This window comes from Diospyros lotus, chromosome 13, assembly GCF_014633365.1.
Source record: "Diospyros lotus cultivar Yz01 chromosome 13, ASM1463336v1, whole genome shotgun sequence".
Taxonomy (NCBI): Eukaryota; Viridiplantae; Streptophyta; class Magnoliopsida; order Ericales; family Ebenaceae; genus Diospyros; species Diospyros lotus.
In genome coordinates, this window is record NC_068350.1 from 18,591,977 (window position 1) to 18,608,694 (window position 16,718).

General features: G+C 36.5%; 1 protein-coding gene across 3 annotated transcripts in view; it reads left to right on the plus strand.

Moving 5' to 3' along the window:
* The window catches only part of LOC127787935 (DNA-directed RNA polymerase III subunit 2), a 125,502-nt gene that overhangs the window by 27,544 nt on the left and 81,240 nt on the right, over positions 1 to 16,718 (plus strand). For all 3 annotated transcript variants that reach the window (XM_052316019.1, XM_052316017.1, XM_052316020.1), the window contains exons 13-17: positions 560 to 598; positions 712 to 762; positions 898 to 996; positions 2,971 to 3,030; positions 3,121 to 3,213. In XM_052316019.1, the coding sequence (XP_052171979.1) occupies positions 560 to 598; positions 712 to 762; positions 898 to 996; positions 2,971 to 3,030; positions 3,121 to 3,213 (342 nt within the window). The remainder of the gene's footprint in view (positions 1 to 559; positions 599 to 711; positions 763 to 897; positions 997 to 2,970; positions 3,031 to 3,120; positions 3,214 to 16,718) is intronic.

Sequence of the window (16,718 nt, forward strand, 5' to 3'; positions counted from 1 at the left end):
TGGCTAGCGTGTTGCCTAAGTGCCAATGATAATAAGCTGTGCCTCTGTTGATAATTCTAGTTGGATTAGCCTGAAGGCTGCTAGACCATGAAGGTGTATTGCCATCAGGAATCCTTTGTCTTTATCCCTCGCATCATCATTATTGTAGTGAAGTTCCATGGTGCATTCCGAGACATTCAGGAAAGATAAGTCCCGTTTGTTCTTGTACGATAGACATGAAATGTGTTCATGGCTTCTAAATACCTCAAGATGTCAAACAATATCCTTTCCAAGCTTTAGATCAAAGCTTATGAAAGCTGTTCATACAAGCTAACAGGTGTCCCTTTACTGGTTGCTTAAGTGTAAAGCACACATAGACCCTGTTGTGGAATTTAAGTTATGAAAGGTACATAGGGATAAAATGCAATTATGAAGTTGCTTTATATTACTTTATACTGATGTTGTGATTATATGTTTTTCAATTTCATATGATAGTTATGAGGCTAGCTGTATCACTTCATGTAATATGCTCCATTTTTCTGTTGTATTTTTTTATTTATATTTCTTTTTTTTTTGGCAGGTTAAAAAATCACCTTTTTCTACACCTTCACTTGAAAAGGTTTGGCCTTGTATTTCTTTTTTAGTTGTTCTCTATTTTCTTGTTCCTTTTGAGATGCTTATTTTATTTTGAATGTCTATTTCTAACCACGTTGATATCATTATCATCATTAGGAAGGAAAAGCTTTTGGCATCCTTCATGATGTATTTGTTGCTAACATTCCTGTAAGTTTTATTTTTTGTTTAATAGTTTAAAGTAATTCCTAGTTTTGTTTCACATTTATCATTTTTTCAAATGTTGTTTCATTTTTAAAATTGTAAAGTATACTAAGTTGTTAATTACCCCATCACCATTTGAAGGTGCGTGAAAATAATTTTCGTGCAAAATGCATATATGTTGCTGTAATGCTGAGGCGCATGATGGAAGCAATTTTGAATAAGGATGCAATTGATGACAAGGTAATGGAACCTCTAGTGGTAAAGAATTTATTGTTAGCTCATCTTGTCATCATTTTTAATTTGACTTGCATCTAAAATACGACAATGCCTAAGTGATGGAAGATGTATAATGATGTAACAGTTTAGGTTTTCCTTGATGTTCTTATTAAGTTCTATATGATGGTGGTGTTAATTCTAGCATATGCAAGGGATAAGATGACATAGGTTCCACGGGGTGGGTTACACGTGAGAACCTACATAGTTGTTCAGAAGATTGCACCCTGAGATATATAATTCCTCATAATTCTCTCTCTTGAATATTTTGGTATGTTTATACTTCCTGAACTCTTGTTACACATCGATAACCAATTCCAGATGGTAAATTTCTAATCACAACTATGTTTTGTTTGTCTTAATCCTCAGTCTAGTATATCCTGGGAAGGTTACTCAAGTTTCGAATAATGGTGTTTAAATACAAGGCAATGTTGGTTTAAAATTGGCCTCAATGATTTAGTTTTCTAAAAACATTCCTACAGATTCACTGGTCCCGTTGGGATGAATGAAAGGAAAAATACGTGTATGCACACCCACATAAAAAGGGGAAGGTACACTGTACTCTAGCTTGATACTGTAGTAACTTGGTCGTCTCTTCTTGCTCCCTTCAAATTGTTCATATTACATTATCAATTAGAAGAACAGGTGGCAAATGGGTTGAAATAACCTTAAGCTTAGGTCAACTAAGGGATAATCAGTTGGATTCGGAAGTAAATTCTAATAATTTTTTTTCCTAATTAATGGTTCTTCTTCATTTACATATCAAGAAAAAGTAGTTATCATATTGGTCATAAGTGTACCTGTTAATAAGAAAAGAAAATTAATCAACACAAGTCATGTACACTATAAAAAAGGTTGTCCCAGTGCATGAGGCTTTATGCTTTCTGGGGATGGGGGAGGATCATTTGGTACATTGTCTTACCCTTGATTTACAAAGAGCCTATTTCTACAACTCCAACTCTTGAATTTTTTTTTTTTTTGATCAAATCGGTAAATATGTATAAATGATCAAATGTACAAGCAATCACTGGGCATACCCAGGAAACATGTCTAACAACCAATCTTACTATTGCTTCCAAGACTTGCCCTCCCAAAACATATCTATTTTTAGTGACCAAAAATCTTGTCTTGAATGACTAGCTTCACTAATGATACATGCAACACAAATTTATTGTCTTTCTTAGTATGTGATTTTGTCGCCACAATGTTTAATTTACCGCAAAAAAAGTGAATGCCCTATCTCCATCATACTATAGCTTAGTTGCCAAACGTGCACTCTCTCTCCCGACTCAGAATTTCCATGTCTTTATGAGGATATTGCAACCTCAGCTGCTGGTGTGTCCCAAATCAAGAAAATGATGATATGCGTTTGACCCTTGTCTTGCATAGCATTTGCTTTTCTGTAGTTTTTACAACCAATAGAAAACAAAAACAGAAAATCTAATTTTTTGACTGAAACGATGGTGACTGGCATCCAGGGGCTATCTTCCTCCCTAAACTCAATAAATCACACATTTGACTACTTTTTTAGCTTCATGAATTTTTTGTGTGGATTGTTTCATTTTCAATTCTTCAATCTTTAGCAAATGCCTCTGTGGAGTAGGATCTATTCTTGAAATGTGTATTGCTTTATATAAATACACTGGTTGTAGGCTTCATACAGGCCGCGTTGTTAGTACTTTTATTTATTTTTACACTCTAGAATTTTGTCTCTTTTAAGAATTATTTTATGGAAGATCTTCCAGTTTCAAGGGTAAAAAACTCTCAGCTTTGATTATCCCATTTAGGTTTCTATGTAATTTAGCTGGTCTTTAGTCTGTTTCTTTTACCTAATGATAACGATGACCAAAATGCTCTTTAAAGCATGCTTATTAGGTCAAACTCTCATTGTTTGCCTGCTCTTGGTGTTAATTGTTATTCTTTCCTAATTTGATTATGTAGGACTATGTCGGTAACAAGCGGTTGGAACTATCTGGCCAATTATTGTCTCTCCTGTTTGAGGTGAAAGTCTATTAACTAAACAAAGTACGTAGGTTGCTCTGTATCTTGGTTAATAGAATAACTTCTTATTGAATGGGATTTATATTGCAGGATTTGTTCAAGACAATGAATGATGAGGTCAGGAAGACAGTAGATGCGATCCTGGCAAAACCTAGCCGATCTAGCCGGTTTGACTTTTCTCAGGTAAGTCAATTGACTTTTGAGGTTAGCTGATTCAAATAGAACAGTATTCTATGATGCATTATAAAATGAAGCGCTTAAGTTTTTGTCTTCTGAATTCTTTTGTTTGAAAAATATTCTAAGAATACAAAAGAAAATATAAGGTTTGTGAAATGATAAAATTGCTATGTCCATATAGTGGAAGCTGAAAAGGGTCCAGTTAATCTAGCCTAGATTAGTTGGGAAAAGCTTTGGTTGAGTTGGATATTATGCAAGTCATATTACACAGACCTGATTGAGACCAGAGTAGTAACACTAACTCCATTGTGGCTTTTCCCAACTACCTGGGTTGTCTACATGGACTCTTTTTGACATTTTGGTCTATGAATTTGTAATTAGTGTTATTGCTTCTACGATTGCATGTTAGATAAACATTGTGACTGTTTGTGAGGAGGTTTGGGCTAGACTAAAGGTGATGGTAGTTGATTGGGATAGAAGTATGTAATCTCTAGGAAGTGTAACCAACCTTTAGTAGAAATGTTGATTTTTGACATGCTCTTCCAGTGGGTGATCTATTGGAGTGGGATTTAGGGCTGCAAACATGTCAAGCTGAGCTTAGTTGAGCCCATAAGCTTAGGCTTGTTTGTTAAAAATATTACTGGGCTCAAGCTTGAATCAAGCTCAAGAATGGGGCCCAACCTTGTTAATTTGAAAGTTTGTTGAGTTTGAGCCTAGGATTGAGCTCAACTCATTTATATTAAACTAGCATTAAACAAACTTCAAACAAGCTTTAAGTGAGCTTCATGCAAACATTTTCATAATTTTTAAATATAAGTCATTATAAGCTTGACATTAGGCTTGTTTATGTAAAACATTTAAAATTATTGTATTCCAATATATTTTTTAACCTTGAATAACATAAATGTTGATTCACGAGATGATTAGCTATGATCTCAAGAGATTCATTAGTCAAATCATCCTTGATTTAGACACTGATCTAATCTTTAGTTTTTTTGGAAATTATTGATAGTGATTATTTGTCTAGATTTAGATACTCTCCTATCCTTGGTATAGGAAATCCATTTGTACATTGCCTAGCTTAGCTTTCCTTATTTTTTAGCTGTGTAATCTTTCCTATGTTGTAATCTCTTATCCTATTAATAGGGTTGTATCATTCATACGAAATGTAAGTGTAAACACTGGAATAAAACTCTTTTTCCATTCTGTCTCAGATCTAATATTACGGTCTTTTCTTTTATAGAAGAGGTTTTTACATAAAAATAAAAGCAATCAATCTAAGAGGTATTTACATAAAAGGAAAGCAATCAATCTATACAATAGGAAACTATAGATCTATACACAAAAGGAAAGAATAGCAACTGTATACTTAAGTGAGTTTACTAAGACTGGTTTTGGCAAGATTTCCTAAATCAATTTTAAGAAACCCATATCACCTTGAATTCTTTGAATGCTAACACCTCTCCTCAAGTTGGAGAATGTATATCCCACATTCCTTGCTTGCTTACCAAGTCTTCAAACCTCTTCATTGGTAGCCCTTTGGTTAGGATATCCGCAACTTGTTCTTCAGATGGCACATAGGGTAAATGTATTAGGTCGGCTTCCAATTTCTTCTTGATGAAATGTTGTTCTATCTCAACATGTTGAGTCCTATCATGTTAGACAAGATTACGGGCTATGTTGATTGCTGATTGGTTATCACACCAAAGCCTAATTGGTCCTTGGGCTTGAATCTTCAGGTCTTCAGGGATAATTCTTAGCCACAAAACTTCACATAAGCATAGGGCCATAGCCCTAAATTTCGCTTCTACACTTGATCTTGCTACAACACTTTGCTTCTTACTCCTCCTTGAGACCAAGTTCCCGCCTAGATAAACACAGTAACCACTTGTTGACCACCTATCTATGATAGACCTAGCATAGTTAGCATCTGAGAAACCCTTAATGTCCGGTTCATTCCCTGCTTTAAATAGAATTCCCTAGCATGGAGTGGCCTTGAGGTAACTTAGAATTTTTCTTATAGCAAGCCAGTGTTATTAAAGGCCCAAGGCGCACTAAGGTGTATAAGAGTCTTGGAGTTTGAGGCGCAAGGTGAGGCGCGAGTCTGGTGGAACTAGGCACAAGTTAATAAAAAAAATAAAATAAAAATGTATGTCCTAGTTGAAGAAAAAGGTATAAGAATAGTATTGAATTGCTAAGCCCTAAAGGTCATTGCAGCCATGCAGCTCATGTTGTTAACCACTATTCTATTTATAGAACAATAATGAACTGTTAGGAGTAATAAAATAACTCCTCCAAGAACAAACAAATATCTAGTAGCAATAAGAAATCAACTGTTGCTAGCTTGCTGCCCTTTGTGTTGAAACTTGTAACTCGAAACTAGAAAATAAATAAAGAGAGGAGATAACTCTGTAGACTTGACTTTTGGGGATTTCTTATATCTTAAGTCTCTTTGTTTCAGTTTTTCAGACTATCTTGATTTCTTTTATTTAGGTATAATTTGAATTAGGATTAGATTTGATTAAAATATAGCAAGAAATCAATTCCAATTTAGTATTTTCTTAAAATCTTAAAAGTAATACTAAAATTAAATTAAAACAAACCAGACGCAGCCTTGGCACACTTAAGCCCAAGGCTGCGCCTGAGGGCCTGGGTGCGCCCAGGCGCGCCTGGGCAAATCTCACCTGCTTGGTTTGTTTCTAGGCGCCAGGCTTGAGCCTGGTATCAAGGCGCGTCTTTAATAACATTGCAGCAAGAATATGATCCTCAGTTGGCCTGTGCATGAATTGGCTCACAAGGTTCATTGTAAAAGCGATGTCAGGCCTTGTGTGGGAGAGATAAATCAACCTTCCAACAAGTCTTTGATACCTTCCCTTGTCCACTGGTTGGCTACTAGGGTTGTTTCACAACCTACTATTAGGTTCAATAGGGATTTTAGACCCTTTTCCACCTATCAACCCTATTTTTGCCAACAAGTCTAGCACATACTTCCTTTGAGAAAGAATGATCCTAGCTTTAGAATAGGCAACTTTAATTCCCAGAGAATACTTGAGAACCCCCAAGTCTTTGATCTCGAATTCCTTGCACAACCTTTTTTTGAGTTTTCCTAGCTCCTCCTTATCATTGCCTGTGATAATCATATCATCTACATGTACTAACAGAACTGTCACTTTACCTTTTTCGGAGTGTTTTATGAAGAGAGTGTGGTCTCCCCTACTTTGGTCATACCCGAAAACTTTCACAACTTTGGAAAACTGTTCAAACCAAGCCCTAGGACCTAGGAGACTGCTTAAGCCCATATAGAGCTTTCTTGAGTTGACATACCCGCCCTTCTTGGAACTTTGGTGGCAATTCCATATATACGTGTCCTCCTCCAAATCCCCATGGAGGAATGCATTTTTTACATCTAGCTGCTGTAGGTTCCATCCAAAATAGGTTGCCAATGAGAGGAGGATTTGTACCATGATCATTTTGCGACTAGAGCAAATGTCTTAAGATAATCAACTCCATAAGATTGTGTGTATCCCTTAGCTATCAGCTTAGACTTATATCTCTCTAGGGTGCTATCAGCCTTGTATTTTACATTGAAAATCCATCTACACCCCACCAAATTGATCCCCTTGGGTCTGGACACAAGATCCCATGTATGGTTCTTTTTTAGGGCACTCATTTCCTCCAACATAGTTTGTTTTTAGTTCCGATTTTGTAATGCCTCATTTACTGACTTAGGAATGATAATTGAATCCAAGGAAACTAGGAAACTCTTATGCTTTTGGGAGAGACGATGATAGGAAAGAAAATTGGTTAAGGGATGTTGTGTACAACTCCTAACCCCCTTTCTAACTGCAATAGGTAGGTCTAAATCATCAAAGATAGGGCCATTAGAAGTGAAAGTATCCTGTGTGAGATTCATACCTGGATTAGAATCCGAGGGTGGTGTATGCTGTATATCTTGGATAGGCTACCTTTGCTTGTAGATGTAAGGAGACCCCTTGTACCGAATTGGAGAGGGCAGTCTTTTGATGGCTGCTTGTTCACCCAACTCAGCCTGATCATGCCCTTCTTTGTGACTGCCAAGGGACAGACCAATGAGAGGATGAGAAGGTTGGGTTGGTGATGACTGAGTTGTTTAAATGGTAGTAGGGCTGGTTTGGTCAAGAGAATTAGAACTGGAGTGAGGGGTATGTTGAGAGGAGACATGAGAGTATCATCAAAGCTGTAGTCTACATAGGAAAGTCTCTCTCTCCTTGGGGACCAACTGGAGAGGAAACAAAAAAAGGAAGGGACTCAGCAAAGGTAACATCTTTGGAGACATGCAACATGCGAGTAGAAGGATGGTAACACTTATATCCCTTTTGGGTAGGAGAATACCCTAGGAAAACACACTTGAGTGCCCTTGGATCCAACTTATCTTGATGTTGTTTGGATATGTGAACAAAGGATACACACCCAAACACTCTAAGAGGAAGAGGATTATGCATATTAAAATCTGGAAAATGAGTGGTTAGACAAGTAAGATGGCCTTGTTGGTGAAGGAGTTTTGTGGGTACTTGATTAATAAGAAAGGCAGCAATGATGACAGCCTCTCCCAAAAAAACTCTTAGGAACTCTATGATGATGAAGTAGGGTATGGACCACATTAAGGAGATGTCTCATCTTCCTCTCAGCTACTCCATTTTGTTATGGAGTATCTATACAAGAAGATTCATAGATAATTCCTTGTTGAAAAAATCAATGCATATAGTGATTAAAATACTCTCGAGCATTATCAGTTCTAAGTTTTTGTATAGGTGTTCCAAATTGAGTAGTAATCATCTTACAAAAATTTGGCAACATTGTTCCCATGGCAGCCTTATCTTTTAGCAAAAACGCCCATGTCATTTGAGTGTAATCGTCAATGAAGGAGATAAACCACCGAGCCCCAGAGTAATTAGGAATTTTATAAGGCCCCCCATACATCATAATAAATTAGAGAAAAAGGTTTAGAATTGATTTTATTACTCATGGGATAAAGAACACGATGATATTTGGAAAGAATGCATGCATCACAATGAAAGATATTGGGATGAATAGAATGAAATAAAGTAGGAAACATAACTTTTAATAGAGTAAATGGAGGGTGACTAAGGCAGTAATGATGCAGCCGTATATTGTGATGATCTGCTGTAGTTTGAGAGGAACAAGCCACTGACGGCTGGTTTCTAGATGGATAAGAAGCCTTCCCTACAAAGCAGTGCAACCCACATTTTTCTTTAGCAACACCAATCCTCGTCCCTATCTTTAGTGAGTTGATGAATGGATAAGAGATTAGCTGATCAGTGTGGGACACAAAGAACTGATTTAATGGAGAGATTAGGTCTAAGATCCACACTGCCATGGCTAACAATAGGAATTGTCGTGCCATTAGCAATTGTGATCATTTTGGTGGTCTTGAGAGGTTGATAGGTGGAAAATACATAGGGGTTAGGTGTCATATGGTATGTTGCTCCCGAATCCAAGATCCAAACATTATTCCAATCAGTATTTAAGGTAGAACAGAATGCAAAATGAGTGCATTTACCTGGGATTTCCAATTGTGCTAGGGACGAAGGACTTCAGCTTGTTGATCTCCTCAGCATTAAATGGAGTGAGATCTAAGCTGTTGTCAGCCTTGGCCTTCACTCCCATCTAGTCCCCCTCTTGCTCCTTGTGTGATAGATAAACCTGGTTTCTTGCAGCCAGATTCTTGAATCCTCCTCCACTCTTATTTAGGACAGCCTCTTTGCCATGAAGCTTGAAGCACATGTCACGAATTTCTTACAATGAGTGCACCATAGTCCCTCTCTTCCATTGGCTCAAGTTTGAGCCTCTATTCGCCCAAATCTAGGTTGTGTCCCCTCTCTTTTGTTCATTGCCATTGCTGATCCATTAGTGACATATTTCCTTAGCATCACCAGCCTCCTATTTTCTTCACTTCTTACCACAACAAATACCTCATTAAGAGAGGGAAGTTTTTCCTGACCATGTAGCTGCACCCTCACTTGATCAAATTGGGTGTTAAGGCCAGCCAAAAACTCAAAAATCCTATCCCATTCGACTATTTGGTTAAGGGTTGCAACATCCATGCTACAAATCATCTTTATATTTTGGTAGTGGTCTAACTCTAGCCAAAGACCATTCATATGATTATAATACTCGGTGACAGATAGCCCCCTTGTTTAGAACCACTAATTTTAGTTTTTACTTTATAGATGACTGATGCATCTTGAATTTTGGAGTAAGTTCGCTTCACAACTTTCCAAATCTCCTTAGCAATGCCCAAAAACATGTAATTCCTACTTACCTTTGGAAGCATAGCATTCCACATCCAAGACATTATTTGGGAATCCTTAATATCCCATTTTGGGTACATAGATCGATTGCCATTGGAGGAGAGGCAGTGAGATGACTGATCTTATCCCTTCCTTTAAAAAATGTCCTTACCAATTGAGCCCACTGCATGTAGTTTCTGCCATTTAGTCTATAAGATAGGTGGATATTGGGCAACTCCCCGGCTACTGCTCCATGCCCAGCTTCTAGGATTGCTTCGGGAACTTGATCTACTACTAGCGAGGTCTCTTCAGTTACCATTGCTTCATATATTTCAGACATGCTGCAGAGAGCTTAATTGAAATGCAAGAAGGCTGGCAGCAAGACAGGAAGAATGCGTGTGATGCAAGTAGGGTTTCAGAAGGTGTTGCAGCGCTGAAAGGAGCAATGAAGGCACTAGGGTTTGTAGGGTTGTGATGGCTCTGATACCATGTAAACAATAGAATAAAAACTCTTTCTCTATTCTGTCTTAGATCTAATTACATGGACTCTTCTTTTATAGAAGAGGTTTTTACATAAAAAGGAAAGCAATCAATCTAAGAGATATTTACATAAAAAGGAAAGCAATCAATCTATACAATAAGAAACTATAGATCTACACACAATAGGAAACTATACAATAGGAAAGAATAACAGTTGTATACTTAGGAGAGTTTCCTAAGATTGGTTTACGCCAGATTCCCTAAACTGATTTTAGGAAACCCATATCACCTTGAATTCTCTGAATGCTAATAGTAAGATAGAATTTTAATCTATTTTTCAACATGGTATCAAAGCCATAACCGGGTCTTTTTTCTTTGGTTTGTCTACTATGTGCCTTCATCGCCACATTATCGTCTCCCTTGCTGTGTTTCTTTGTCGGCCTCTATAGCCCTATATCATGTCAGAAGTATTTGAAACAACATCTCCTATCTTTGTGGGAGATGCTAGACCTTTCGAGCAATCATCTGGTGGTGCTCTTGCTAATGAGCTACTAGGGATGCATCACTCATACCATTTAGATGGCAAAAATTACCTCCAATGGTCACAATTGGTGAGAGCATTCTTGAAGGGTCAAGGGAAAATAGTCCATCTTATTGGACCAACGCCCAAGATCTCTAATCTAACATTCGTTCTATGGGATATCAAGGACTCGATGCTGATGTCCTGGCTTTGGAGTTTTATGCTACCAGAGGTAAGCAAGAATTGTATGTTTCTATCTATAGCCAAGGATATTTGGGAAACGGTTAAGAGGATTTATTCTAAGGTGCAAGATGTATCCGAACTCTTTTGAGATTAAAACAAAAATTAGTTGTACCAAGCAAGGATCACTATCAATAACTAATTACTTCAATAGGATGAATGGATATTGGCTTTAGTTAGATCATTACTAGGACATTTAAATGGTGTGCAGTGAAGATGCTGTCATTCTTACTTACATGCTTGAAAGAGATAGGATTGTAAAGTTATTGACTGCCCTTAATCCTGATTATGATCAGGTAAGGGTACAGATTCTTAACCTAGAGAAATTGCCATCTTTGAATGAGGTGTTTTTCATAATTCATATTGAAGAACATAGAAGGATAGCAATGTTTAATGATCCTAATCCTGAGGGGTCAGCTATGGTGTCCAACAAGGTGCAGGGATCTTGGTCTAAGTCACACCAAGGAAGGAATGATTTTCACTCTTAAGCAGCAGAACTGGGAAGGTTTATGGTGTTTATACTGCAAGAAACGAAGCATACTAGAGAGACATGCTTCAAGTTGCATGAAAAGGATGTTGTTTTAAGCAAGATGGGAGGATTTAGAAAATTGCAGTTAAGAAATCAAGCAGTGGCTCACCTTACAACCAAAGAGCAGGAGGAAACCATAGAAAAGGCAGATTCTACTACCACTTTTGATCTGGGTGAGTTAAATGCTGAAGAGATTAGTAAGCTAAAGTCTTTCCTAAAAACTATCCAAGGTGGGTCGTGCTCTCTTGCCCAAACAGGTATGTGCTTCAACTTTGAATCCTTTACTGCCTCACACATTGTTAAGAATGACTTATGGATCTTGGATTTCGAAGCTACTGACCACATGACCTATGACCTAAATGCTTTTGCAACCTATAAACCAATAGCTAGTTCGAAACAAATAATAGTAGCTATTGGTCATACAGTCTCTATAGTAGGCCAGGGAGGTTTGTTTTTGAACTCCTCACTTCTTGTTCAACATGTCCTTCATGTGCCTATCCTCTCCACCAACCTAATTTTTTTTCATCAGCTTACTAAAGACCTTAACTACTGTGTGGTTTTCTTCCTCATACTTGTGTGTTCTAGGAATAGGATTCGGGAAAGATGATTGGTGTTGCTAAGGAATGGAATGGGTTGTACTACTTGAAGAGAGATTGTGAGCTTCCTACGGGGGATCACCTTATTCTAGCCTGTTCGTCACAACCTATTCCTACCAAGACTAAAGTTTGGCTTTAGCATTTTCAATTAGGCCATCCTCCTTTCACCTTGTTAAAAACCATATTTCCTTCTCTATTTCATGGTTTAGATGTTACTGATTTTCATTGTGATGTGTGTGAGTTTTCTAAACATCATGTCTTATTCTATTAACAATCAACTTTCTTCCATTCCTTTTTCTTTGGTACATTCTGATGTTTGGGGGCCATCTAGGATTCCCAATTGTTCTGGGGCTCAATGGTTCATTTCATTTATTGATGATTGCACACATATGAGTTGGGTGCATCTTTTAAAGGATAAGACAACCATTAGTAACATCCTACCATTGTTTGATAGGATGATTTCTACTTAATTTGGAGTCCCCATTTGGAGATTCTGTATTAATAATGCAAGAGACTATTTTAATCATGACCTACATCTGTTCTTTCAACAAGAAGGTATCATCCATGAATTCTCTTGCGTTGATACTCGACAACCGAATGGGTTGCTGAACGGAAAATGAGGCATTTACTTAATGTTGCTCTGCCTGATCTGCCTAATTTGGACTTGTCTTGGGATTCCTAGCCACACCCTACGCAAGAATCTAACTCATCTACCCTACCTATTCTCTTTATACTAGAGTCCTTGGATGTAGGAGCATTGGGAGAATTATTATCATCATCTCCTGGTCCTTCTATTCTAGATTAATCAGTGATGCCATCTCTTGCCAGATTTAAAGGTTCACCCTATGTTTACAAGAGAAGCGTTTAGCCTATTTCATTTGCAAAGCAAGGACCAACATCTACTCCAAGGTCACGTATTAAACTATCTCAGTCTTCTATTCATTCTGAACTTATTCACAAAGATTTAGATTTGCCTATTGCTATTAGAAAGGAGTTAGGAGCTGCACACAACATTCTATAGCCAATTTCATTTCCTATCATTGCCTTTCATTGGAACACAGGAGTTTCTTGTCTTCCCTTGATTCCATAACCATTCCTAAGTCAGTAGAGGAGGTATTACAGAATCAGAATTGGATACAGGCCATGTAAGAAGAAATGAGAGCCTTGGAGAAAAATCATGCTTGGGAGATGGTGCTTAGACCGAATGGAATTCAACCTGTAGGTTGCAGGTGGGTGTTTAATGTGAAGTATAATGCAGATGGTACATTAGAAAGGTATAAGGCTCAGTTGGTAGCTAAGGGATATACACAAAATTATGGCATTGATTATTTGAAAACATTTGCACCCGTGGCAAAAATGACTATTGTTAGAATACTTATATCTCTTGCTAGTTGTTGTTGGTGGAAATTGATGCAATTGGATGTAAAAAATGTCTTCCTACATGTTGATTTTGAGGAGGAAGCCTTTATGGAGCCACTTCTAGGCTTCACTAAAGATGTATTAGGCAAAGTTTGTAGATTAAAAAGGCTCATTATGGGTTAAGGCAATCCCAAGGGCCTAGTTTGACAGGTTTTCAAAGGCTATGAAGCAAAAGGGGTATTGGCAAAGTAGGGGAGATCATACTCTGTTTACTAAGCATTCTAAATAGGGTAATCTAGCAGCTTTACTTGTGTATGTAGATGATATTATTGTCATTGGAAATGATATTGATGAACAACAGGACTTGAAGGAGAATTTGGCCTGAGAATTTGACATAAAGGACCTTGGCAAGCTTAAGTATTTTTTGGGCATAGAAGTAGCCTACTCTAAGAACGGTATCCTTCTTTCCCAAAGAAAATATACCATGGATTTATTGGAAGAAACCGGGTTGTTAGGTGGAGGACAACTGGTACTCCATTGGAACCAAATCTCAAGTTAGGAAAATCTGATGGTCCAATGGTAGACAGAAGAAGGTATCAAAGGTTAGTGGCCCGATAACCTACTTATCTCACACAAGGCCTGACATTGCTTTTGCTATCAGCTTTGTGAGCCAAGTTATGCACAATCCAACCGAAGAACATATGCAAGTAGTGAGAAGAATCTTGTATTACCCAAAGGCAACACTAGGGAAAGGTCTTTTGTTCAAATTAGGAAAAGAATTGGAAGTTACAAAGTACACAGATGCTGATTATAGAGGTTCTTTGGTGGGTAGAAGATCTACTACAGGCTATTGTGTATTCTTAGGAGGAAATTTAGTGTCCTGGAGAAGTAAAAACAAAATGTAGTGGCTTGGTCTAATGCAGAGGCTGAGTTTCGTGCAATAACTCTTGGTTTATGTGAACTATTGTGGTTAAAAATTGTGCTAGATGATCTACAAACCCCTTGTCATGGTCCAATGAAGTTGTTTTGTGACAATTAATCAGCTATCAATATTGCACATAATCCAGTGCATGTTGAGATTGATTGCCATTTCATCAAGGAAAAGTTAAGAGTCTGGAGAAATTTGCATATCCTTTGTTACTTCCGAAAATTAGCTAGCTAATTTATTGACAAATGGTCTTCCTATCAAAAGGTTTGAAGAGCTTATAGACAAGTTGAGAATGATAGATGAATATTCACCAACTTGAGGGGGAGTGCTAACTGATTCACTTGATTATGGAGGGAATTGGATTATGATTTCATGGTCTAATCTTCCCAACCTAGCACAGATTCTATCTTCAGTATTTAGAAAGAAATTGGACAGATTTAGATATTTCCTAATCTTGTTTTCTATATCTTTAAAATTTTTATAGTGTACAACTATCCTTCCGTATTGTTTATCTTTCCTATGTTGTATTCTTCTTCCCTTTTAATAGGGGATGTAATATTTAGTTCAAGTAATCGAGAGAATTATTATTCTTTGTTCCTACATCTTTTAATCTATTTTTTACAATAATGAAATTAGAAACAAAAGATCATCGAAAGTGATTCTTTCATGAATAAGGAATGATACCAACGTCTAGTAGGAAAGTTGATATATATTTCACTTACCAAACTTGTATTGCCTTTAGTGTTAGTGTTGTGAGTCAATCTATGCACTCATCAACACATAAGAGACATAGAGGTTGTAACCAGATCCTTCGATATCTAAAAGGGACCCCAAGAAAAGGACCTATATTTTAGAAGAATGACTATAGGTTGTAAACCGAATCCTTCAATATCTGAAAGGGACCCTAAGAAAAAGACCTCTGTTTTGGAAGAATGATCATAAGAAAGTTGAAGGCTGTGTAGATGCAGATTGGGCAGGTGCAATCGAGGATGGCAACTCTACAGTTGGCTAATGCACAAAATTATGGGACGACTTGGTTACTTAGAGGAGTAAAAAGAAAATTGTTGTGGCTAGAAGGGGTGTTGAAGCTGAGTATAGGGCAATTGTCCAAGGCATTTGTGATCTGATATGCATGGAGAGAATATTGAGGGACCTAAATGTTTCGTTGTCAAGACCTATGATGTTGTACAGTGACAACAAATTAGCCATCAGCAATTTACATAATCCAATTGAGCATGACAAAATGAAATATGTGAGAATTGATTGGAATTCATCAAAACAGAGATTGAAAGGGAGCTATTATCATATCCTATATCCCTACTAAATCACAAGAAGCTGATGTTCTTGCTAAAGCTTTGTCAAAACCAGGATTTGAGTCATTTGTAAGCAAGTTGGGAATGATTGACATTTATTCATTAGCTTGACGGGATAGAATCCTAGAATAAATCTAGATTTTGAGGGATTGATTTAGGTAAACTTTTTGTTCCTATTTTTTGTATTTTCCTATTCTTGTATATCCTAGAATAATGGGATCCTAATGATCCATTTCTATGTATTGTACATTCTGATTGCTTGAATAAAAATTGATGCGGTCACTAATATTCAAGACCCGGCTCAAGGTCGATCTGGCCTAAACCGGAACAGTAATGCTACAGTACACTATAGTAGAACTCCATAAGTTTTTAGGATTTTAGATTTTTTAGGATTTTTTACTTCTATTCTACTTCATATGTTTTAGGATTTTAATTCTATTTCATATTTGATTAGGATTTTATTTTTATTAGAATTCAAGTTGGATTTTGTTTACAAATATCAGATGGATTTGGATTGACCAAACACTATAAATATGCCTAAAACCTAGAATTTGTAATAAGTTTTTTTCAATACAAATTTTGACAACTTATTTGGGTTTTCTTAGCAACAGTCTTGTTTTTGCGTATTCTTGAAAGCCAAGCTTCGACCATTGAAATTTGTTCTTTTAAGGGTTTATTTTGGTGTGTTTTTTTCACACATACACTACATGCTGCGTCAAAAATTAAGCTATTCATTCGATAAAACCTTTGTTCAGTGAACAAGTAACAAGCTTAATTACTTAACTTTTACTTATGTGAAAATATATGTAATTATTTTCCTAAATTTTAATTTTAATTCAAATATTTAAACTTTAGGGATGTAAACATTTGAAATTTTAATTTTAAGTATATACATAAATAGTAAATAGATATAAATATTTAAATTTCAAATGAGCAGGCCTCTTACTATGCATTCTTTTTTTTTTGGTTAGTAAGTTTGACAATTTGAATTACTACATACATACACATGCCTTGCCTTCATTAAAATATGTAACATTTGAGATTTTTGAATTGGATATGAATGTTTAAATATTCCTTTCAAATTTAAATGTAAAAGTATTTAAAAATAAAAAAAATATATAATAGTTTAAAAATTAAAAAAATTGGTTGGTTTGGCTTGTTAACACACTGATAGATTATTGAAGATAATCTATCTGGGTTTATTGAATTTGGAGAGAAATACAACTGAAAAAGTAAACAAATGAAAAGAAAAGAAA